General features: G+C 38.6%; 2 protein-coding genes across 11 annotated transcripts in view; one reads left to right on the forward strand and one right to left on the reverse strand.

Moving 5' to 3' along the window:
• The window catches only part of LOC126251974 (mitochondrial thiamine pyrophosphate carrier-like), an 83905-nt gene extending 62586 nt beyond the window's left edge, over nt 1–21319 (reverse strand). The window contains exons 1-2 of one of the 9 annotated variants that reach the window (XM_049952739.1): nt 17463–20206; nt 13948–14001 (exon numbers count right to left, since the gene is read on the reverse strand). In XM_049952739.1, coding sequence (XP_049808696.1) covers nt 13948–13976 — 29 coding nt within the window. In that variant the 5' untranslated portion in view covers nt 13977–14001; nt 17463–20206. Of the gene's footprint in view, nt 1–13947; nt 14002–17462; nt 20207–20417; nt 20430–20522; nt 20788–20840; nt 21062–21092; nt 21171–21213 lie in introns of those variants that run through there. The other 8 variants (XM_049952742.1, XM_049952740.1, XM_049952745.1 and 5 more) reach the window with 8 other exon arrangements.
• A 100-nt stretch (nt 21320–21419) lies between these two features.
• LOC126251971 (separin) lies at nt 21420–24419 on the forward strand. Of its 2 annotated transcripts, XM_049952737.1 has the most exons (2): nt 21420–23142; nt 23536–24419. In XM_049952737.1, exons 1-2 carry the CDS (start codon nt 21534–21536, stop codon nt 23685–23687), a joined length of 1761 nt encoding a protein of 586 aa, XP_049808694.1. In that variant the 5' UTR covers nt 21420–21533; the 3' UTR covers nt 23688–24419. The 2 variants fall into 2 exon arrangements, with proteins under 2 accessions (XP_049808694.1, XP_049808695.1); XM_049952738.1 differs by having other exon boundaries at nt 21421–23666.
• The last annotated feature ends 2143 nt before the right edge of the window (nt 24420–26562 follow it).

Consider the following 26562-nt stretch of genomic DNA (forward strand, 5'->3'; position numbering starts at 1 on the left):
GAGCATATCTTCATTGTCATATTACTATGAGTACGTGGGTTTTGTGTTGGATGACATGAAAAGGCAGCATGTCTGTATGAAGTGTTTCAAAAACTAGAACGCAGACTGATGACAACTGCTACATCCAGCCATAGACTGCCATCACACCAGAAAATGCTCAGAAACAGAGGGTCTGATTCTGCAAGATCATAGACAAACCATCCAAGACCTCAGCAGTGCCGTGTGAGTAAGTATGCTATAAGATTTTTAAGGGAGTGCATGAGGAAAAAAATATAAAGAAGTGATGAACCAATGATTGGGTACCTCACCATGGTAATACACAACTGTATGCAGCCTTCATTATGCAGGAATTTTCGACTAAATACAAAATGACAGTTGTTCCCCATCCACTGTACTCACCAGACTTAGCTCAGTGTGAGTTCCTCCTCTTTCCCACAATGAAAATACAGTTTAAGGGATGATGATTTGATAGTGCAGTAGAGATTCAAGTTTAGACACAGAGGGTATTAAACATGCTAGAAAAAAAACTTCTAGGGTGCATTTTAAAAGTGGCATAAATATTGTGATCAGTGCATTCACTCCCAAGAGTACTGGTTTGAAAACGATGGTGCAGAATTAGATCTAGGTAAGACAAAATATTTCATGAAAACAATTTGGGAACATTTAGATACCACCTCATACATAAACGATCTATCTGTCTTTGTCCTTCAGCAAAGCAAACAACTTACCAATGTTTGCCAAAGATATGAGCACTGCAATTGACTACAAAATATCCATCTCCATAAAAACTAATGTTATCCAGTTGCTTCACATATTATAAAGTGATTCACACAATATTCACTAGCAGTAGGCCTCAGCAAAATCGAGGACATCCTGTTCCATTCCAATCACAAAACCCTACTAGAGCTTATGACGCATAAATATCAGGAAATATAGAGTGTATATCATTCAAAGTTCTTAGGCATTCAAATAGGTAGCAGGTTTAGTGTGGAATATCACAACGTAAAAATCTTGGAAAGGATGAGCTCAGCAGTATCAGGAATCAGGATAATTTCTAGTACAGGAGATATCAGTATCTCAGAGTCTGCCTATTTGGGTTACACATTATGGAATCATCTTCTGAAGCAATTCGGCAGGATCAAAAATGTATAAGTCATTAGAATTATGTGCAGAGTGCTTCCAAGAACCTCTCGCTGTATGTCTTCATCAGTGGGAGGAGTACTTGATGTGTGTAGTGATGAAGAGTGAAACTATGTTTATATCAAAGTACACTGAACAGTTGACAAGGACCAGTCAAATGAGGCAATGCATTTTCTAAGATGCTTTTCTCATATTCAGGAGGGTGGACCATTCTGATAGAGATTTTTTATTGTTTCCCTCAGTCAGTTCAGGCAAATGCCAGGATGGTTCCTTCAGTAAGGCCATGTCCAACCACCTGTCTCATCCTCTTAAAGAATTCTTATACAATGGTCAACAGCTGTTATGAAATAACTGTCACTTGCTAAGAAACAACTGCTAGTTGCTACAGAAAGATCAATAATTGCTATGGAACACCTGACCAATGACAGCGAAAGCAAATATATTGAGCGGTACATGTTAACTTTAGCGAAACCTATGCACGATCATTATGTATGTATTCGACAATTCATGCAGTGTGGTGCTTGACAAAGGTTGTTGTGGAACCAATTAGTATGACAAACTGTATGGTACGGCCACATGTCTACAGGAAATCATTTGTGTGCTTATGATTGTGGACAAGCAGTTGGATGCCTCCAAGTTGTCAAAGTGTCACTACTGTGGTCACAGTAACGGGCATGACCAAAAGTGTCATCTTGCAATTAAAAAAGGCTGCTAAAGGTGTAAAAGCAATGAGAAAGCATGCTGGTCGTCAAAGATGGATCACCACACCGCAAGAGGATCACTACGTAGTCCTAGTGGCGAAAAGGAATAGACATCTCTCTCCTAGGCTGATTGCTGAAGACTTCACAACCACTACCAGTACACATATGTCTGCCAGAACCAATTAAAAGTGGTTAAATCAGGCTGGTTTGCTTGCTCACAAACCTGTTAAATGCATCCCACTTCAACCATGCCATTGCCAAGAAAGAGTTTGTCGGTGTAGGTAGCATTTTGGTTGTCGTCAGCAATAGTGGTCCACCGTGATGTTCTCCAACAAATCCCACTTCACTGTTGCACACCACAGAATTTCCATGTGTGGGCAGGCATTATGCACAATGGGCAAACACCACCGCATATCTGCGTGTGACGTACCGTTACAGAGCACAGTGGTATTGCAGGGGGATTATTCTGGATCATGTACATCTGTTTATGGGTGTGGTAGGTCTTGACTTTTTGTCTATGGATGACAATGTCCACCGATCCAGAACCACTGGGGTTTCGGACACACTGTAAAATGAAGATATTGAAAGTATGGAATGGCCTGCATACTGTCCAGACCTAAACCTATCATTACACCTGGGATGCTTTTATCAAACATATTACTCACTGAACACCCACCCCCCTCCCCAAACCATGCAGGAACCAAAAACTGCCTTGACATAGGAATGGGACAATATGCCCAGAGAATTCCTCAACAGTTTTGTAGGCAACATGAATAATAGATATAAAATGTGTGTTAGTGCTGAGGAGAGTCTATTGCTTGCTGAGAGTTTGATATTCACCTTTATGTTGGGAGACTGACCTGTTTCAAATATGGAGGTTATTTATGTCTGTTATCCTGCTTTCCCATGTGGTGAAATATGTACCATGTTTCATAATAAATATACCACTCTATGTCTATTACACATGTACTGTGTTTCATGTTGTCCATCATTGTCTGTGATTGTTCTTGTCCAACAGTGTCTTTGTTCCTTAGCAATTGTCAAGCAGTGTATATTCTGTGTGTATGTGTGTCTTTTCAGCTATTTATTTTTGCAGTATTATGATGACAAATCTTATATTATTGTAAGATGACCCTTGGATGGATGGATGGATGGATGGATGGATGAATGAATGAATGAATGTATGAATAAATAAATAAATAAATCTATGTCTCCATCCTGCACAGCACATGGCAGAAAGAACATTGTACAGATATCACTTTTTTCCCTGTACCATTCACATATTAAGCCCTAATCTCTTGTATCTTTTTCCCATAATACCTACACAAGATATATGTTGGTGGCAGTACAATGATTGTATAGTCATTTTTTCATACAGGTTCTCTAAATTTACACAAGGTTTTATGATAACTATGTCGTCTTTCCTCCAAACATTTCCATTTATATTTACCCCACCTTTTCTATTATACATTAGTATCAGCTATTCCAATCTGTTACAAACATAGCAGAGTATATCTGAATTTGTACGGTGTCTGCTGTCTATGCCTACTTGGTAAGAAATCCAAAAACTAAAACAATATTCTAGAATTATTCATACTAGCAGCTTGTGTGTAATTTATTTTATAGATGAACCTCACTTTAGCAGAACCGTTCCAACAAATCCAAGTATTCAGTTTGTCTTCCCTAACCTGATTTTACGTGATCATATCACTTTGCATTGCTTCTTAAATACTTACATGATGTGACCTGCTCAGGATGTTCCACACTAATTTTGTAATCAGATCTTATATGGTCCTTTCTGTTAGTTATGTGTATTATCTTGCATTTATCCACATTTCAAGAATGCTTCCATTTATTACATCAAGTGGAAGTTTTGTCCACTGATTTATGTAATTCCTTACAATCATCCAGTGACAATACCTTCCTGTTCACAGCTGCATCACCAATGAACAATTTTCTGGTGATGCTGCTCGTAACTGATAAATTTATTTATTTAACATGTGACTTACAGAATTGTAGTTTACAAGTATATACATTAAACTGGTAAAAGATAAGATAATGCTGTTACATTTTTGTATCGGCTGGATCAATATCATAATTAGATATTCAAAGCCACCAGCTAATTGATTGCTACAAGTATTGCATCCGCAATGACTTTCCAAGTATCCATGACTTATCTTTTTGGACATTTGACCAAAATGTGGTCCAGTATTTGTTCAAAAGTTCTACAGTAACAGTGATCATCATCTGTCATTTCCAATTTATGCGGTGTTGCTTTGGTCATGGTGTGGCCCATTCTAACACAGTTGAGGGAGTCCTATATTTTTCTCGGTTGGTTTGTTTCTGAGCACAGAATCTATGAAGGCTATCTAGAAAGTAACAGACGTTTTGGTCTATTGTGGTGGTGGGCAGAGATACAAACACCATATTGGTGCCATAACTTTCCTACGCTTGGTACGCATCCAGCAGTGATAGCTTATGGTCTGTGTTTCTGCCAGTTTGCTTTCTTTGAAGGGTTAAAAAAATGTGCTGCAATAGAAAATCCTGTCACTTGTAAGGTGTGTTCTGTGATCAGATTTTTGTTGCCAAAAACCTGCAAACCAACTGAAAAATATCATAAACTATGTAATGTGTATTTCAACAGGAGTGATGAGTGAAAGCCAAGTGACGTAATGGTGCATTGATTTTAAAAAGTGCCATAACAATGTTCAAAGTGAGGACTGCAGTGGTAGGCCTAGCCTGGTGACTGGCAAACTGTTTATGAAAATCATGATTATGGAACTTTCACAACATTTTCCCCAAATTTCACACAGTTTGGTGCATTAAATTGAGAGTTTGGCAGATTAAATTGTGGTAGAGAAGCTTGGCTACCACAAATTTTGTGCTAGGGGGGTTTTCAAAATCCTAATCAAAGACCACAAAAAACAGAGACTGGCTGCAGCACTGACCTTCCTCGAAGATAATGAGAAAAATAGTAACAAAATTATCAATCGTATCACAACTTGAGATGAGACTTGGGTGTAGCATGCCAATTGAGAAACAGAAAGGCAGTCAGTGGAATGGGGACACACAAATTTTTCCAACAAACCAAGGAAGTGTTTGCAAATGCTGTCAGCAAAAAAGACCATGGCTAGTGTGTTTGGGACTCTAAGGGAAATGTGGCATAATAATTAACTCAGTCAGGTATTGTCATACACTGACAAAGTTAAACTGGGTGATACAAAACAACATTAGGGAAAACTTAGCACAAAATTTTTGTTTTTTCAAGACAACACATGTCCACACATAGCCAATCATACCCCAATAGCTCATATGAGGTTATGGATGGGAGGTGTTTGATAATCCACCACACTGCCAGATTTGGTGCTGAGCAACTACTACCCATTTTTAGAAACAAAGACATGGCTCGCTGCACAATGCTTTGACACTGACACCAAACTGCATGCCAGTATAAACTAGTCGTTGCAATTGCAGGTGGCAGATTTCTACAGGGAAGGTATTAGAAACTTGTGCCACGGTACAATAAGCATCTCAATTTGAAAGGTGATTACGTAGAAAAATAGCTTAAGAGTGTACCTTTAAAATATATATATATACAATGGAATTTGGTTTTTCTATATTGTCAATTTGTTATTTCAAAACATCTTTTACTGTGCAGATAGATCTTGTATTTTCCTATTTATTCTCTATGTCAGCTGTCTTCAATTCTGAAGTCAGATGGATCTATGAGAGACTGCATGGAAGGTTTGGATCCATTCATTAACTTCACATATGACCAGAAAATACTAGGCTTATGTGACAAGTCTTTCACCAGGATCAGACAGTGAAAATTGTTTTAAGCTTCGAGAATTGCCCTTGATACAAGTGCAAGACCAATTATTAACTTTTATCCATCAATATCCCTATAATGTGTCTTGTTACATGATTGCAGCTGTCTCTGCTTTCATTACATGTTAGAAATGGTGCTATTAAGTCAGAGTGGGTCTTTGTTGTCCTTTATTAATTTACTTGGAATGTACCTATCCAAAATATGGTTTGTAATGTCTTTAAGCTTTAACCACAACTCTTTTTTTTTTTTTTTTTGCCAGATCCTATGTTCTCAGTTTGCTTGATAATGACCCTCAATAAGCTTGACCAAACACAAATACTCTCCTAGCTTTCTTGAACGCCCTTTCACCTTTAGTGGTCATTATTCCTATAACAGCATCATGGTCATTATTCACTCTCTCACTGGCGGCACTCTCGAAAAGATCGGGTCTGTTTGCAACAATAAGTTCTAGAATGTTTTTCACACATACATTGTTGACTAATTGCTTACGACAATTGTCACACAATGTTTTCAGTAGCACTTGACAAGAAGCTTGTCCTTACCACCAACAATACACATCTGTCAGTGTTTGTAATCACAAAAAATGCTGTGCTGCAATCTGATCTGGAATCCTTGCCAAACTGCAGGTCACCTTGTAACTGACTGGGTAATTCAATATGTCATATGCTGGTGCTGTATAAGAGTAACATGTGTAAGGATTTTTATTTTCTTGAATTTTGGGTATTGTAACTATAATGAAATGCTACTGTCAAAAGGCCCTATGGGAACCCTGAAACGTGACGGCTAACGGGGCTCTGGTGAAGCTGCGATAGGCCTAGCAAGCCAGTAGTGGATAAATCAACTGCTTTTAAAAAGGGAACATGCCTCGGATCACGGAACAGATTTAAAGGAAACCGACCAAGCAATGGAAAAGGATTACGAGATGGTTTACGACTGGGCACCTTAAACGTAAGGACTCTAACTGGGAAGTTAGAAGAAATTGTAGAAATGATGGAAAGGAGTAAATTGGACATCTTGGGACTTGCTGAGACTAGGTGGAGAGGAGTTGGTGAAAAACCACTAAGTAAAGGATGTAAACTGTACTGGATAGGGAATGAGAGGGGAAGAAATGGAGTGGCAATAGTGGTCAGAGAGGGTCTGCAGGAGGAGGTGGAAGGTATCAATGATCAAATGATAAAAGCCAGAGTACGAGTGAAAGGAAAAAGCATTGAAATCATCCAAGGAGAAGGAGGAATTTGAAGATGACATGCAAAAGCAGCTAAATGGAGGTAATCAGATTATAATAGGTGACCTCAACGCACATGTTGGCACAGACAGGAAAGGATTCGAGGAGATAATGGGACCAGAGGGCTGGGGGAACCGAAATAGAGAAGGAAAATTGTTGCTGGAATTCTGCAAGAGGAATGGGCTGGCGATCGCAAATTCCTGGTACAAGAAGAGAAGTAGCCACAAAATAACTTGGTACAGTGGAGACTGGTCCCAAACTTCAGTAGTAGACTATGTACTAGTGGATAGGCAGATGATGAGCAGCCTCACAGATGTTAAGGTCATTCCATCTGAGGCCTTAGACAGTGACCATCGGCTGTTGGTAGCCACCCTGAGAGAGAAAAAAGATAGGAGGGCAACAGATATACAGGAGAAAAGGTTGAAGACATGGATGCTGAAAGAGGATGAACGGAGGACCCAGTACCAGACACTGATCAGGAAGAAGCTGCCAAAGGAAGATCAGAGAACAGTGGAAGAAGAATGGGGAGATTTTAAGAGGGCTCTAGTTGAGGCAGCTGAGACTGTGTGCGGAAGAACTAGCACAAAGAGGAGAAGTAAGGAAACCCCATGGTGGAACAACATATGTAAAGAGGCAGTACTTCGAAAGAACAAAGCCTTCAGAGAATGGTTCCAGACCCGAACAGAGGAAGCTAGGGTAAAATATAAGGAAAGCAAGAAAGCGGCACAGACCATAGTAAGGGCGGAGAAGAAGAAGTGGATGGAAAAATGGACAAGAATGTTAGAAGAGGACAGTGAAGGGAACAAAAAAGTACTTTACACCATGGTAAGAAATAAGAGGAACGACAGAAGCAAGTGCCTGAGGATCATGGATAATAATGGAAGACTTGTGGAGGAAATGCATGAGCTCAAAAAGATTTGGAAGGAGTACTTTCAAGATCTGTTGAATGCAGCCCAGCGGGTAACTAACAGCGATGGAGAGCCTAAGGCAGCAGACGATTATAATAGTGGGGAAATTGATGATCTAACTTGGAATGAAGTGGAAGAAGCCATAAAGAGGATGAAAGGGGGCAAGGCACCAGGTTGGGACGAAGTAACAGTGGATATGATACGAGCAGCAGGAGAAGTAGGAACCCAATGGCTATACAGAGTGCTGAGGGTGGAGTGGAAGGAGAACAGAATTCCTGAGGATTGGAAGAAAGGAATTATAGTCCCGATCTTCAAGAAAGGGGATAAAAGGAGATGTGAGAACTATAGAGGAATCACCCTGCTATGCCACTGTGGAAAAATCTATGAAAAGATCCTGGAGAAGAGAATAAGAAGCAGTATTGAAAGTAGACTGCAAGAGGAGCAGTACGGTTTCAGACCGGGAAGATCAACAACGGACCTCATATTTGCGGTAAGGCAACTGCAGGAAAGGCACTATGAGTACGGGAAGGACTTAATCATGGCCTTTTTAGATATTGAGAAGGCGTATGACAGTATCTGTAGGGACAAGCTCTGGGATGTGCTGAACGCAAAAGGGATAGATGAAGAGATAACACGAAAAGTCAGAAAAATGTATGAAGGAAGTGAGAGTTGTGTGAAAGTGGGGAGGGAACGTACTGCATGGTTCAAGCTGGAAAATGGGCTGCGGCAGGGAAGTGCACTTTCGCCTTTATTGTTTATTATTGTTATGGATGAAATCCTACAGCAAGTATCAGATGCAATTGGAGATCATAAAAGGAAAGACGTGCTTTTTGCCGATGACCTGATGTTATGGGGAAATTGCGAGAAGGAGGTGCAAGAGAAGTTAGATGCATGGGAGGCAACGGCAGCACAATATGGAATGCATTTCTCTGCAAAGAAAAGTGAAATAATTGTCACAACAAGGAAGAAGACTAGGCCAAATGTGGATATAACTTGTGGAGGGGAAAAACTACAAGTGGTAGAGAACTTCAAGTACCTGGGAAGCATGATTGAAAATAAGGGGGGAAACACAATGGAAATAAATGAAAGGTGCAGAAAAGCAGGGCAGTTCTACAAATGCATTAGGGGGCTTATTTGGAGCAAGGAGGTGCCACAGAAAACCAAGGGAATTATATACCGAACCTACTTTGTCCCCATATTGGCATACGGAAGTGAGACATGGGTAATGCACAAAAGCAACAAAAGTAGAATACAGGCTAGTGAAATGAAGTTCCAGAGGAGCAGGTTGAGTGTAACAAGACGAGACAGATTGCGAAATGTGTATGTGAGGGAAAGACTAAAGGAGGAACCAGTACAGGACAGGATAGAAAAATCAAGACTGCAGTGGTATGGACACATGAAGAGAATGGATGAGGGAAGAATTCCAAAGAGGATGTTTGATCTGCAACTGGAGGGGAAGAGGCCCAGAGGAAGACCAAGAGATAGATGGGTGAAGGGAGTGAAGGAATGTGTGACGAGAAGAGGAGAGAACTGGACGAAGGTGGAAGAGGGGGAATGGTGGAAAGACAGAACACGGTGGAGAGGCTTGTGTTCCCGACAGACCCAGCCAGTGGCTGGAAACTGTCCAAGATGATGATGATGACTGTCAAAACGTTTGGAAGACTGGAAAGATACTCCTTAAGAAATTGATGGAAAGAACTTAAAAAAATATTTCTGCAAGATTTTGAGGTATCCACTGAAGACAATTTTAGTCTACATCTCCTTTGGGAAAAGAGTTCAGCCTCTGCTGACTACAAATTTCATCAGTGAATAAATAATATGGTGTAAGGCTGATATCTGCAGATATCCTCTACATAATTCTAATTACTTTCCTTGATATGATTAATTCTTTGTGCCTATGTGAAAACTATGTAGTAGACTTCCCAAAACATTAAGATGCAGCTGTTTTTTCCCAAGGAATAACTGACAACTTTGTGGACACTGAAATTGTGGAAGTTAACATTTTTTGCAAGTTTTCATTCACTGATATACTACAGGATATTGCAAACTGCTCATTTAGGCAAAGATAGGTTCACTAGAGAAAAGTGAAGATATTTTTCCACCTATTGTCATATTTGAGAATCTCTCTATTACTCTTGAACTGTAGCCAAATAAACTGAACATAAATGAGTAATCAGCTGCAAACCTGTACATATCAAAAAAAAAAGAGTGAAGCATACAACTATAAGACTCTTTGGCAACGTGTCCATGTAAATAAAATGTATGAAAGACAACAGAAGGATTTTCAAACATAGATTAGTTGTATCTCCTTAAAGACGATATTTCAGTGCCTGTATTGTTCAGAAGTACAACACAATGTTCCATTGGACATGGATTCATGTACTTGGATGGCCTAATGCTAAGGTACTGCTTGTGATAAGTGGGAAATCTGGGTTTGAGTCCTGGTCTGGCACAAATTTTCATTGTCATCATTCCATTACAAAGATGATGGTTGTCCATATTCACAACTGTGAATACATTTCATGTCTCCTTAAATAATCATTCCATACCTCGGAGGAATTCTTGAACAGCCTGAAAAGATCCATGAAATGCAACACCACACCATTCAAAGGAAAACTGAGGCAAGACACAATAAAATAAATGTTATCACAGGGGCAAAATAATGGAGTGCCAGATAGAGGTTTGGAACTTGCTAAGAATACTTAGAATATTAGTTGCCAGTAGGTACGAGGGCACAAAAAAAGGAAAAATTAAGGTGAGTTTTAACAATATTATGAGAGGGAAAGTTGCTACTCACCATATGGCGGAGATGCTGAGTTGCAGATAGGCACAACAAAAAGAATCTCACAATTAAAGCTTTTGCCATTGGCCTTCGTCAACACACACACACACACACACACACACACACACACACACACACACACACACACACACACACAAACAACTGCAGTCATGTGTGTGAGTTGCGTCTGCATGCATATGTGTGGCTATTGCTGATGAAGGCCAATGGCCGAAAGCTTTAATTGTGAGAGCTTTTTGTTGAGCCTATCTGCGACTCAGCATCTCTGCTATATGGTGAGTAGCAACTTTCCTTTTCATAATACTGTTATATTCCATCCTCAATTCTCCATTGTTAAGGTGAGTTTTATGTGTATGAGACTGATGATTATGGGGGAATGAGTTTAGTTCAGAGAGATGACAACAGTTTGGGCTGTGCAGCCCAACTAAACAGTATCATTTTAATCAAGTTATGAATACTGTAATCTGTTATGAATGAGGATTTCATCATTGCTTGATTGTAGGAAAAATAAATGACAAATGGATGATCTCTCTGTGCAATTACAAATGGTAAAATTGCTGAAAACGGTTCAAGACCTATATGAAATAGAATAATTTCCAGCTGATGTAAGTCTCGTAACACCACCACTACAGGCATACTTGAAATGGCATTAAGGAAGCGAACTGCAGAAAAACTGTCAGGTGCTTTTACGTGTATTGTTATTTACTATGTTCGTGAATTATTACTTTTTTGAAAATTTTTGGCTTTCTGTTATTCTTTGCTAAGTAAATTAAAAGATGTGTGGGGTAACATTGTAGTTTCTTATTCCCTTGTGTACTTAAATGTTTGTGCAAAATTCTATCACAAAGTCACCCCAAAGTCATTCAAAAATTTCCTTACTATATTGACAGAGAAAACATGTACATATCAGATCAGTATACCGAATTTACTGTGGAGAATTTCTATGAAATTGTAAAAAAAACTTCAGGAATTGTCGTAATGCCAAATGCAGGATTATGAATTAAACAAAACATTGAATAAAAATTTATAAAGTAGTTGTGATTTGAGGTTTTCCCGGTGTATGTGCTGTATCCAAGGTTCTCGGGTGTTCAGCCTGATCCGATCGTTGAAGTTCCACAATATTTTGGCGAATAACCGTTCCACCATCATCAGGTGGTGTTGATGCATCATCAGCACCACCTGATGATGGCGGACGGTTATTCGCCAAAATATCGTGGAACTTCGACGATCGGATCCGGCTGGACACCCAAGAATCTTAGATATAAAATAGTTATTTTTATGGTTACATACTGGTACATCTGTCACCAAAATGTACACCCAATAACTTAATATCATGTTTACTATACACTGATGCACCAAAGAAACTCGTACACCTGCCTAAAATTGTTTAGGGCCCCTGCAAGCGTGCAGAAGTGTCGCAACACAATGTGGCATGAACTCAACTAACGTCTGCAGTAGTGCTGGAGGCAACTGACGCCATGAATCCTGCAGGGCTGTCCATAAATCCTTAAGAGTACGAGGGGGGTAGAGATCTTTTCTGAACAGCACACTGCAAGGCATCCCAGATATGCTCAATAATGTTCATGTCTCAGGTGTTTGGTGGCGAGTGGAGGCGTTTTAACTGAAAAGAGTGTTCCTGGAGCCACTCTGTAGCAATTCTGGATGTGTAAGGTATTGCACTGTCCTGCTGGAATTTTCCAAATCCATCGGAATGGGCAATGGACATGAATGGATCTAGGTGATCAGACAGGAAGCTTACGTATGTGTCACCTGCCAGAACTGTATCTAGACATATCAGGGGTCCCGTATCACTCCAACTGCACATGCCCCACAGCATTAGAGAGCTTCCACCAGCTTGAACAGTACCCTGCTGGGATCCAGGGTCCATGGATTCATCAGGTTTGTAGCGGTTCCACCTGCTTTTATTTTCTTCGTTTGTTGTCCTCGGTGTCGACATACTGTGTTGCTAGACTGGCTGAAAAATGGGGTTTGTCTTTTACTTTATGTTCACAACCCCCCAATAATACACAGTTATATATGGCCAGTGCACTATTGTTCTAACTTCTGATAAGCCTCATTAATAGTTAGCAGGTGAACCATCCACATACTGCTACAATAGATTACTGTTGAACATTTATGAGCAGTAAAAGCCTAACCACAAAGTTCACAGTTCTTGAAGAATATAAACAGTTGATTACTGTTGAACATGTATGAGCAGTAAAAGCCTAACCACAAAGTTCACAGTTCTTGAAGAATAGAAAGGTACGTATGGAGCAGACACTGTCACTGTTTTAACACATGGCCTACTTGTGTAAAACACTTATTTCACTGTAAATTTTATGCATTGTAGTCATTTTAACCAACACAGGTTCCTCGGCTGAAACTCGGCCGTGAACTGACTGTCTTGTGACCAAAATTGGAACCTTATATATCCTTGCAATGATAGGTACTGAAACTATACATTGTTTGAAGTTAAATTTACAGTAATTACTATTGAAACTTAACTCATTAAATTAGCTGAATACATTAAAAAATTGTGTCTTTTTAACAGTTTCTTCTACTGCAAGGGCTATGCCCAATTATTTGTTTAAATCATGAAATTAACAGATATAAGTACACAAACAATACTTTTGACAAAACTGTTGATTACTTTGGAATTAATAAATGACTGGTTTTGTTAACATGTTTTTGAATAGAGCTAAATAGATACTTTAAGATTACTAGTATTTCACCTTCCAAATGTTTATAATTAATGTGGAATTTATATTTGTTTATATGTCAACAACAGACTTTAAGTTACGAAACAAGTACTGATTTCACCCTCTAACAAAAGATACTAACTAGAAATAATCAAAATAAATTAGAAAATCAATTACATACATAAAACTAGCACATTAGATCTGGTATTATATTCTTTAAAACTGAGTGCCAACCTTTCTCCTTTATGAAAATGCAGATTATACTCAAGCATGTTAATCATAATTAGTCCAAAAAATGAAAAACTGAATTTAAGGAGGCAAATGGCAAAACAAGAGGGGAGTTCAAATATCCTGGCCTGCTTCATCACAGGTTGTCTCCACACCTGTACATGGCCATCCACTCAGTACAATTTGAAACGAGACTCGTCCAACTAGGAAAAATGTTTCGAGTCATCAATAGTCCAATGTCAGTGTTGACTGGCCCAGGCAAGGCATAAAGCTTTGTGTCATGCTGTCATGAAGAGTACACGAGTGGGCCTTCAGCTCTGAAAGCCCACATTGACGATGTTTCATTAAAGGTTTGCAAATTGACACTTTTTGATAGCACAGCATTGAAATCTGCAGCAAATTGTGGAAGGCTTGCACCTGTCATGTTGAATGATACTCTTCATCATCCATGCTTGTAGGATCTTTTCTGGGCTGTAACAAAATGTCTTTTATTATTTTCTTTGTTGATGCTTCTTTACTTGGTTTGACAATAATACTTGCATTAACTGCAAAAAAAGGCTAATCTGTCTCCTGATTCAAATAAAATGGTAGATCATTAACTTGGTTCAAGAATCATAAAAAAAGGTTGTATACATGGAAGAAGTCTGGAGAAACTGACAGATTTCAGATAGATTATATAATGGTAAGACAGAGATTTAGGAACCAGGTTTTAAATTGTAAGACATTTCCAGGGGCAGATGTGGACTCTGACCCCAATCTATTGGTTATGAACTGTAGATTAAAACTGAAGAAACTGCAAAAAGGTGGGAATTTAAGGAGATGGGACCTAGATAAACTGACTAAACCAGAGGTTGTACAGAGTTTCAGGTAGAGCATAAGGGAACAAATGGCAGGAATGGGGGAAAGAAATACAGTAGAAGAAGAATGGGTAGCTTTGAGGGATGAAGTAGTGAAGGGAGCAGAGGATCAAGTAGGTACAAAGACGAGGGCTAGTAGAAATCCTTGGGTAACAGAAGAAATATTGAATTTAACTGATGAAAGGAGAAAATATAAAAATGCAGTAAATGAAGGAGGTAAAAAAGAATACAAACGTCTCAAAAATGAGATCGACAGGAAGTGCAAAATGGCTAAGCAGGCATGGCTAGAGGACAAATGTAAGGATGTAGAGGCTTAACTCACTAGGGGTAAGATAGATACTGCCTACAGGGAAATTAAAGACACCTTTGGAGAAAAGAGAACCACTTGTATGAATATCAAGAGCTCAGATGGAAACCCAGTTCTAAACAAAGAAGGGAAAGCAGAAAGGTGGAAGGAGTATATAGAGGGTCTACACAAGGGTGATGTACTTGAGGACAATATTATGGAAATGGAAGAGGATGTAGATGAAGATGAAATGGGAGATATGACACTGCGTGAAGAGTTTGACAGAGCACTGAAAGACCTGAGTTGAAACAAGGCCCCCGGAGTAGACAACATTCCATTGGAACTACTGACGGCCTTGGGAGAGCCAGTCCTGACAAAACTCTACCATCTGGTGAGCACGATGTATGAAACAGGTGAAATACCCTCAGACTTCAAGAAGAATATAATAATTCCAATCCCAAAGAAAGCAGGTCTTGACAGATGTGAAAATTACCGAACTATCAGTTTAATAAATCATGGCTGCAAAATACTAACGCGAATTCTTTACAGACAAATGGAAAAACTAGTAGAAGCCGACCTTGGGGAAGATCAGTTTGGATTCCGTAGAAATATTGGAACACGTGAGGCAATACTGACCCTATGGCTTACCTTAGAAGCTAGATTAAGGAAGGCAAACCTACATTTCTAGCATTTGTAGACTTAGAGAAAGCTTTTGACAATGTTGACTGGAATACTCTCTTTCAAATTCTGAAGGTGGCTGGGGTAAAATATAGGGAGCGAAAGGCTATTTACAATTTGTATAGAAACCAAATGGTAGTTATAAGAGTTGAGGGGCATGAAAGGGAAGCAGTGGTTGGGAAGGGAGTGAGACAGGGTTGTAGCCTCTCCCCGATGTTATTCAATCTGTATATTGAGCAAGCAGTGAAGGAAACAAAAGAAAAATTCGGAGTAGGTATTAAAATCCATGGAGAAGAAATAAAAACTTTGAGGTTCGCCGATGACATTGTAATTCTGTCAGAGACAGCAAAGGACTTGGAAGAGCAGTTGAACGGAATGGATAGTGTCTTGAAGGGAGGATATAAGATGAACATCAACAAAAGCAAAACGAGGATAATGGAATGTAGTCAAATTAAGTTAGATGATGCTGAGGGAATTAGATTAGGAAATGAGACACTTAAAGTAGTAGAGGAGTTTTGCTATTTTGGGAGCAAAATAACTGATGATGGTCGAAGTAGAGAGGATATAAAATGTAGACTGGCAATGGGAAGGAAAGCGTTTCTGAAGAAGAGAAATTTGTTAATATCGAGTATAGATTTAAGTGTCAGGAAGTCATTTCTGAAAGTATTTGTATGAGTGTAGCCATATATGGATGCGAAACATGGACGATAAATAGTTTAGACAAGAAGAGAATAGAAGCTTTTGAAATGTGGTGCTACAGAAGAATGCTGAAGATTAGATGGGCAGATCACATAACTAACGAGGAGGTGTTGAATAGGATTGGGGAGAAGAGAAGTTTGTGGCACAACTTGACTAGAAGAAGGGACCGGTTGGTAGGACATGTTCTGAGGCATCAAGGGATCACCAATTTAGTATTGGAGGGCAGCGTGGAGGGTAAAAATCATAGAGGGAGACCAAGAGATGAATACACCAAGCAGATTCAGAAGGATGTATGTTGCAGTAGGTACTGGGAGATGAAGAAGCTTGCGCAGGATAGAGTAGCATGGAGAGCTGCATCAAACCAGTTTCAGGACTAAAGACCACAACAACAACAACAACAACATCATTAACATACAGTAAGAACAGTAATTGGCATACAGCCAAACTGTAAGGATCTCCAATCGTGATTTCAACTGTTCAGAAGATGTGGCATCACTCTTCATATTACTGAATGTCCTAACTAGCTTTCTGCGTCATGTTTCTTAAATAAGAACCTAACTGTGTAAGTGGTGAACCACGTATACCATAAACTTAACTTCTCTTACAGAATATTATGATTTATATCATCAGAGGCCTTCAATAAGTTGTAGAAGATCCTAACTGATGATATTTTTATCATTCAAAAATTTTGTTATGTGCTAAATGTACATATCATGTACTCAGCAAGCCACTGTACCATAAATCAGTGCACCACAGAAAATACTTGGTACCTTTATTATCAATTTTCTGCCCTCTTTCTCATACTTATTGAGTATGGAAAAACTGGCTACCTGTATGATTCTGAAAGTCCCCCAGTCACTCTTACCTTATTCTCATGATCCCTACACTCAGTAAATATATAAAAAAACAGCTCAGTAGAGCAACACTATTGAAAGCCAAACTGTGATTGAAAAGTGTACCATTCAATACAATCCTCGAGTACATTATCATCTCAGAAAATTGGGAAAATGATGTAAGGAGTGGAAGTAGATGGTAGATATTACAATTCATGGAGTTATCAGATTTATAGAGAAAGTAATATTTTAATCTCTCTGGGAAATAGCCTGAGTAAAAACTTGACATATTATACAATGATCTTCCTTTTTCTGTTTATAGATGTGTCATTTCATTAAATCTCCTCTATATCTCTTTTAACATGTACTGTTTTGCTTCCTCTTCTTAATACCTCGAGTCAATTTCCTCAGTTACTTTTCTTCAGTCCAAAGACTGGTTTGATGCAGCTCTTTACTCTAATTTATCTATTTTTCACATCCATATAAACATTGTAATATGTATCCATTTGAACCTGCTTCCTTAAGTCAAACCTTAGCCTCCTTTTACAAGTATTATTCCCTGCTACTTGTTCTGCGTACCTTGTTGATGCTCATTTTAATTCTTCTGACACACCAACATCTGCTGTGATCCACGGTTTTGTTGACATCCTCGTACTCCATATTTAACTGTTCTTTTGGGTAAACTAAAGAAGCAAAACCACCTCCTCCTTTTTCTCCTTATTTTTAAATATCAGATTTTCTTTCAAATTAACTGTGAACTTTAATTCAGCAATCACTTGTACACTTTAGCATTGTAATTACAGTTAATTATTAACAGAGCATGTAATAGTTGTTTCACTTTGTTAATTCATGATTCAGTCACATTAATGTGACCATCAACTATGTTCAACATCAGTGTACAATAACCACTCATAGACAGCAAGTAGATGGTATATAAAACTTGTCAGGGGGACGTGGAAAACAGTGCAGGCATTGTCATAATGTGAAAATGGAATGATTTATCTGAGGTCCAAAAGGCCATGATCATTGGCTTTTGGGCCATAGATGGAAGTATTTCCGAAATGGCTAAGTCTGTAAACTGTTCCCATGCTGCCATGGTTACAAGTATACCATGCATGAGTAAATGGTGCTATGCAAAACCAGTGCCAAGGCAACTGTGGTGCAACATGTCCTACAGATGAAGGGGCGATAGATGGCTGCAGAGATGTGTAACAGGTGAATAAACAAGCAACTGACTGCCAAGGTAAACCACGGGGCTACCAACAGTGTCTCCTGAATGATCATTCAGCGAACACTGCTGCATATGGGCCTTCACAGCAGGTGCCTGGCTCATGCACGCATGCTGAATGCTGTTCATTGACAACAGAGGCTGGAATTTCCTTACCAACACTGCAACTGGACACACAATAGGAGGCCTTTTCAGATGAATCATGTTTTATGCTATGCTCCGACAGACAGATGGCCATTGGTGTGTATGGCGTGAAATGTCCATAAGCAAACAGCCTGCAATAATCATCAGAATGGACCAGGCCAGAGAAGCGAGCATTGTAGTCTGAGGAATGTTTTCATGGCATTCCCTGGGTGATCTTGTCATTCTGGCAGGCACAGTGAATCAACACAATTATGTGTCTACCCTTGGGGACCATGTCCACCTCTACACGCAGTTTGTTTGTCCTTAACACAATGGCATCTATCAACAGGGCAATGCAATGTGTCGTGGCAAGCAATGTATGTAAATGGTTCAAAGAGCATCAGGATGAGTTTATACTGTACACCCCTGGCTACCAGACTCCCTGGAATTAAACCCAACTGAGAGTCTGTGGGGCCACCTCAGTCAAGCTGTTCCCACATGAATCCTCAATTGAGAAACCTATGGCAGCTGGGCACAGCAATGGAGTTGGCATGGACCATATCCTTGTTGGTACCTTCGAGAACTACACTGACTCTCTTCCTGTACATCTTGCTGTGGTCGAGATGGCAAAAGGCAGTTATTCAGGTTTTTGAGAGGTAGTCACATTATTGTGGCTGGATAGTGTAGTTATCCTTGACAAGTAAACCATGAAAGCTTCGTTCTGTCTGCCTTATAATTACAAGTCAGTCTCACTCTGCTAACCTGCTGACGGCAATAGTAGTCATTTCCATAGTTATCAGAGTAGTAGATTAGTAGTGTCATAACTGCTTGTTGTTATACTTCACAGATGTTGCCTCAAGTGGCTGCTTCTGCCACTTAATGTTTCTGAAGGCTCTCCATCATAAGATTTACAGAATGTGATGAATGAATCATAAGACATACAGAACACACAGATTTATGTAGTACACATGTCAGACAACACTTCCTGCCAAAACTTCAGTTTTTAAAATGTTTTAAAATAATATCTCTCATGTCCATAACAATACATTGTGAGTAAATCCAGTCACATTGTGTCACTTTCTGATAGTAATCCTTGAAATGTCATGAGCAATGGTGAGGGATATCTCACAGCCATTAGCACTTGCAGGAAATTTTAAAAGGTGAAAGGCGTAATGCAATACACCTTTCATATTTGACAGAAAAAAATATTGATCCACCTCCTATGACAGTTGTAGAAAATAGGTCGGCTTATTTCTCTTTTCTACATTTTACTGGCATTAGTGCTCATTTGGAAGAATCTGACAACATATTACTTCCTCCCATATAGATCTCGTGAAATGGCCACAATGAGAAATTAGAGCTAATACAGAGGTTTACCAACAATCCTTATTCCCACTTGCCATAGGTGAAAGCGTGATTGGAACACCGAAGGAGAGCAGGAGAGGAGGGGGGGGGGGGTGTTTAGTTAGCAGTAAGATAAGTACCCTTCACCACACACCATCTGGTGGCTTATGTGTATTAAAAAAGATGTAGATTTAGGACAGTCCAATGCACAGTTGTTACAAAGAGCAAGTACTGTAGAAACTAGACAAGTCCATTACATGATTGTGAAAATTCTAATCAGGCTTTGTATACTGGTGTACAACTTCCACTCATCGTGATAGAGACCAGCATTTTACCTCCATACCAGCAAAAATCACACTCACTTGAAGAGTATTCACTGAAAAGAAACTATTTTGGTACTTATACATAAGAATTAGACGATAGGTTTCAGACTTCTGCTGTGCTGTCATGTAATCAACAGCCAGGAAATGCACGTAACTCTTAAGTCTCAATTTAAAATTACGCTAACCATAATTACAATTTCCGCTTATTAAGAACATTAACTGATGGACCTGTGACCTTATTTCACGCATATAAGTGTACATTTTCGACTAAATACAGTACGAGACAATACTTAATGTGCTACGCTCGCATATGGAATTCATATCAAAACTTCGTTGACTACACTTAATGCCTCCGGAAAATGTACGTGACGTTACCGAAGGAAGTGTTATGTGTAACGCATGGAAGCGAGCTGTAATTATATTCGAGCAGAACGAAGAAATTCTGCGCAACTTTTCCTGTACAAAAAAAAAAAAAACTGACCGGTATAACTAAAATTAACCTTGTGAAAAACATACACCACAATTGCAGTTTCCTGGGGTCAATAGTAAAAAACCAATGCTTAATAACGTACTAAAGTTAACAAGCTGCACACACAATCCACTTTAGAACGAGCAACATACCAGCGCTAGGTATGAGCAGTGGTGATACCGGCTTTATCCTCCGCATCCAAGTTCATAAACGAGAACAATAGTAATTCATCAGCTGCTCCTGTGGGTTTTTGATAGTGAGTTATTCATCAGGTACTTTAAGGATTAGTCCCAAATCCTTATTATGTAAGTTTGTTACAACCTAGTTGGGCAGAACATTTTTACGTATAAAAGGAAAAAAATCACACTCTGCAACACAATGCGAATAACCTTTCGTTTTTGAAGTAAAATAAGGAACTACGCCTATTCGCGCTATTAAGACCAAACATAGTTACAAAATTGTTTACTAACATCGGGTTGGTCGTGACGTCTTAGTGTCTGGTGTACTACTTTACCACAAGCTTTGTGGCATTTGGGCTGAGGCGGTAAAGGTACATCTAACATACGAGAAAATAATAAAAGTTAAGTAATCTGCGAGGGTTTTTAAAGAGACTTCGAACAAACATTACTTTAATGTAACGTCTGTAGGTTACGCTCAGTCATGCGGCCTGACATGTAATTACACTTCGATACTTGGCACTAAAAGGTTCATTTCATGTCAACCTCAGCGTGTCATGTTCTTTCAAGGTCCTCGTTTCCCGCTTCAACTATTGTACCATGTACCATTGTCCTCAATGCGGCATATTTACGAAAATGGAGTATAATCACAGAAGTACTTACTTACCGATCAAAGTGTTTGTGTTTAGGACATGACAATTTGAAAAACTATATGAGGTTTTGGGAATATAATTCAGAATTAAACAGGATTTTGTAGTTCTTTTTACTGATGCAGAGGCGAATAAGTTAGTTTAATTTCCTCAAGAAACAGAAGTGTATCTCCTCGCGTTGCGAGTGGAGCAGTATTGAATCATTGGAGTGGTTCCATAACGTTATTATCTTTGGTAGTATTTGAAACTTATCGGCGGGTGTTTTCAATTTTGTGCTGTTGGTCGTGTCATGCGTTGACACAGTTTCTTTACCGTGGTTTATTGTTGTTCGTTCAATATGGTAGTTGATAAACTCATTCTGGATGAATATCAGAAGCTATACAATGAAATTGAGGACGTTATTAAGACGGTAGTTCACGTTCCATCAGTGAAATACTCTTACCTATGCAGACAACTTTCTATCCTGTGTTTGTATCTCGGTAAAAAGCGTGAAGCAGTTTATTACCTTGTGAACTGCCTTGGCTTCCAGTTAAGGTGGCGTGCAATTTGTAGAGACACGATAATGCAAGAGAAGAAACTGCGCAACCCAGAAATGGAAGTTCGACTACACAGGAAGTATTTACAATTTCAGGGGGAGTACGATACAGATGGCTTCAATTCTATGATGAAAAGGCTCTACGATCTTCCACCGCAGTGGAGAGTTGTACAAATTTCTGTTCCGTACAACGCAAAGAGAAGACTGGAAAATCAATTGTCCATGATAGCTACGTCTTCCATTTGTATTACCTGTTTCGAGTGTGGTAATGCTGCAGCGGATCCTTTAATGGTGACAATTCCACAGCCGTCGAATTCGAATATATTTTGGGAAGAATTCATTTACACTCTGAAGGTAAACAGACAAAGGTATGACGAACAGAATCCAATAATGCATAATAGAAGAAAAATGGAAGCAAATGACAGGATGTTGCAAATTCTGAAGGACATGAGATACAGTTGGCTGGGAGTGTGGATGTCAATCCTTGTTGGCCGGTTGGTTGATGACTGTTACTTAAAGAAACTGCGCAAGTCGGTAGATGAGATTGTGCAAGATTGTCATGTGACAGACTGCTTCTTAGATAGGGGTCAAGAACTGCTTTACTATTTTGTAGAGTGTTACAGTCACATAACAGAAGAGGAGTTTGAAAATGGAATTCACTCAGTCTTAGATGAGGAATGCTCTCCAGCTAGTGCTAATGCATTAATATCCAAACTGAAGAGTTTGTGCAGTGGACCCAGATACATGAGTAATTTAAAGAGACATCCTGTTATTCTTGTTGTTGATGAAGAATTGGAGCATTTTCCATGGGAGATGCTAAATGGTTTGGCAGAGCATCCTGTTTCTCGAATATCTTCAATACCACTGCTCCATGCACTATATCATGAACACAAAAGCAAGATAAAAAATGGATGTGTGGAATATGTCTTCAAGCCAGAAAATGGCTTTTATCTCTTGAATCCAGAGAGAAATCTTAATGCTATGCAGGATCGGATGGTACCTTTCCTTGATAGTTGCCTTGTTGGATGGCCAAATATGGTGGGCAAGTGCCCATCAGAAGATCAGTTGGTTGATGTTTTAACTAAGAAAGACATATTTATCTACTTTGGTCATGGGTCTGGTGGAAAATACCTCCATCCGTACAAAATTGCGAAACTTAATGTGAATGCAACAGTGTTACTCTTTGGATGTAAGAGCAATACTTGGGCATATGAGCCTTATAATGACAGGCTAAGCACCGCCCGAGCATATTGCATTTCATCAAGTCCCTGTGTGCTGGGTATGTTGTGGGAGGTGCCAGATAGAGACACAGATGCTTTGACAAAGGAACTTTTAAAGGCATGGCTTATGCCTTCACCAGATCGTGAACCTGAATTACTGCGAGCTGTAGTTAGAGGAAGAAATGGAGCACGTGAGTTTGTCACAAAATCATCCTTAGTGATTCGTGGTTTGCCTTCTAGGATGTTGTTGCAAGACTTGTAATATACATTAGTGAAATATATTATTTTTGTGGCTGGCCCTATCAAATGCCCTTTAACTGTTTGACAACTGTAAATTTTTATTTGACATTGCTTTTGTATTGAATTGTATTTTATTGATCCAAGAAAGCACAATATTGTACAATTCATACATATAATAATGGACAAGCCAAAGTTTAAATTTGTACAAGAAAATTTTTGCAATTTCATTTATACATGAAAGCCTGTCCAATATTACAAGAATGTAACAGCTATCACGATAAACTTTTATTAGTTATATGAGTTGCAACTTGTTTTGACAGTAACATGAAATATCTATGATACAGTGGAACATGATGGGAGCAGAACTGGCATAAATACACACAGAAATGGAACCTACACTAAGAACATGCACTGCACTCAATTATCAGGTGTAAGTGAACATTTTTTAAGGAATTGGTTTACATTTATAACCATTGTTTTTTTTTTAAATAAATAAATTACTGTGTTAAAACTTGAGCTCCATCAAAAAAATTTTATATTTATATGTGAAGGCCTTTGGCATTTCTGTTCCTTTAACTTCATCTAATGAATGGTGTACATCTGTACTCCAACATGTAGCACACTTTTCTTGCAGCAAGTTGTTAACAGAATCATATGTAAAGTCATACTGCTTCCTCAATTCATAACTGTGAAAGTGTCCATTTAATGTCACTGAGATGTCTTTGTAGAGGAAGTAACTTTTAACAAATGATACAATACTGTAAATGTAAACAGATGGTAGTCATTTATTTATTTTTCATCATTTGCTTGATTTTTTGCAGTGGTATTTGCTACATACAGCAGCATATACATGCATGTGTTACAGTGTGTTTGATATTTACATAAAATACTCATCTTTTCAGGTATTTGTGTTAAAACTGTAAAATAAAGTTAGTGAAAATCAGTTTTCTGTATTTAAGCACACACAAAATATAGTTTCGCAGAGTTTAAAAAATAGGTCCTACAATACAATATAATATAACATCGGCCAATACACTGTAATACATCATTCTGATAACTCCCTTATACTGTAACAACATGCTGCAACCAGGTGACATCTTAGTTTTTGTTTGAATGTAGACAATGTTTCTAAGTTATTGATGCCGCATGGAGGTTGTTGTGAAAATGCTCTATATATTTTAGGATCTTTGTCACTGAAGTCTGTTTGTATAGATGTGATAATCTTTACATCTAATGCTGTAATTAAATATATTTTTGTTCTGCAAAGCTGTGCAATTTATTTTTTAAGAACATAATTGTTTCATATAGGCCTACACACTGCACTGTCAGTACTTGGAATTCTTTAAATGTATTTCTGCTGGACTAATTTGGTATTATATTTCCAATGCACCTAATAGCCTTATTTTGCAGTTAAAGCAAAGAACTTATAAAGATAATAGCAAAAACTGTGGCATTTAAAAGCGTTTTTCAGGAGACACCGCTAGCAGTGCCATTTGTTTGTTCGCGCTGGATACTATGCTTGCCATAATGTCTTCAATTCCATATTTTACTTGCCTGTGTACCAAAATTACTTTGCAAGGTTTACATTTCTTATGCCATTTAAGATGTTACGTTAGATAATAATTCATTTAAAATGCAGGGTTAAAGAAATCTAAACCAATCACTTCTGTACAGTTTATTTGGATAGAATACAAATTAAAAATAACAAAACTATACATGTCCTAACTTCTAGGCCTATACATGTATGCACTTTCTATGAACATTTAGGCCTATTTGTGAATTACGTTCTGTAACTTAAAGGTACCCTTTTAAATTTGTGATGCTGAGGATCATTTTTCTTATTTATTATGTGTTGATTAGAACTGTAAAGTATTTCTTTGCTAACAAAAAATATTAACAATTAGGCACTCCTCTAAATTTGACACATTCATTTGTGAGTAAGAAAACCATCTTGCTTCTCATCCAATAAGTGCATTCAACAACACACTTATCAAAATTATGTCTACAAATTTCTGACATTTTATATGACAAACTCTGAGCACAAACATTGGGGAAAAGCATTTTGTTTGAGTCATATCTCTTCATCTGTTAATGAAAGTTGGCAAGTTTTCATTATATGATGCCAGAGTGCTTTTTCGTGTTCCAGCCTACTGAATACCCAGTCCACATTATAATTCGTGGCTTTTGTTTCATTAGATATACATTCATTGATACTGATATCAGCATACAGAGATATACAAACATTGTCTTTAGCAGACATTACTCTCACATTTCCAATGAAAGGCAGTTTTTTCAGTTCATTTAATGTTACTAGGAATGCTGCTGTATGTACTTCACAGTTATTGTTTTTGGAGGGAGAAAGCAAACTATTGACCATAACTGACATTATTGCTCTGTGAAATTTGCAAACATCAGGTGCTAGTTTGTTACCTCCTTTCTCTTTTACAATAGAAAATGCATTTTCAGTGTGAGTCGACTTTCTGGCGAACAGAGAACTAAAGCCAAATCTGTCACTTAGTTCTGTCCGCAGCAACAGAAGATTTGTGATATTATTTATTGATTCTTTGATGCATTGTGGGTTACCTTACTGCTTGCCCTCGTATTCTGAGTAACTACTTGCTTCATAATGTGTTGAATTTCCTCAAGCTTCTCTAAATATATAGAAATGGGATAAAGAAGCTTCGTAAATTGCTTTGGGATACTAAATTTTGATGAATTGAAAATGTCAAGCAAAACTCACATATTTCAATAAATTCAGCTATGAAAGCAGCAGATGATGGTAAAGAATTGGAACCTAAGTGTAGGAACAGTGTGACTGAGTACTTGTACTGCTAAACATACCCTCACGGCAGTGGCTGCATGCCCTGCTTTCTTCAGGAATTCTTAAAAGACTGAGTTTTCAAGGTACATGTAGGTTCTGTTTTGTCAGACACCTTTATCCAGGAAATCGGTGTGCCTCAAGGTTCCGTCGTGAGCGTCATCCTTTGTGCTATAGCCACTAACCCTGTTGTGGCCTGTCTCCCACCAGGCATCTCCGGCTCCCTTTTTGTTGATGATTTTGTCATCTATTGCAGCTCTCCACGGACTTGTCTGCTTAAGCGGCATCTTCAGCGATGTCTTTATCGTCTTTACTCATGGAGCATCGACAATGGCTTTTGCTTTTCTACTGACAAAGCAGTTGGTATGAATTTCTGGCGGCGCAATTTGTTTCTTCCACCGTCTTTGCATCTTGGGTCTGTTGTTCTTCTATTTATTGGAACTATGAAATTCCTGGGGTTTATGCTCGATAGGAAACTTACTTGGTCCTCCCACATGTCTTACCTGGCAGTTAGCTGTATGCGGTACCTCATTGTCCTACATATCCTCAGTGG

Source organism: Schistocerca nitens, chromosome 4 (assembly GCF_023898315.1).
Source record: "Schistocerca nitens isolate TAMUIC-IGC-003100 chromosome 4, iqSchNite1.1, whole genome shotgun sequence".
NCBI lineage: Eukaryota > Metazoa > Arthropoda > Insecta > Orthoptera > Acrididae > Schistocerca > Schistocerca nitens.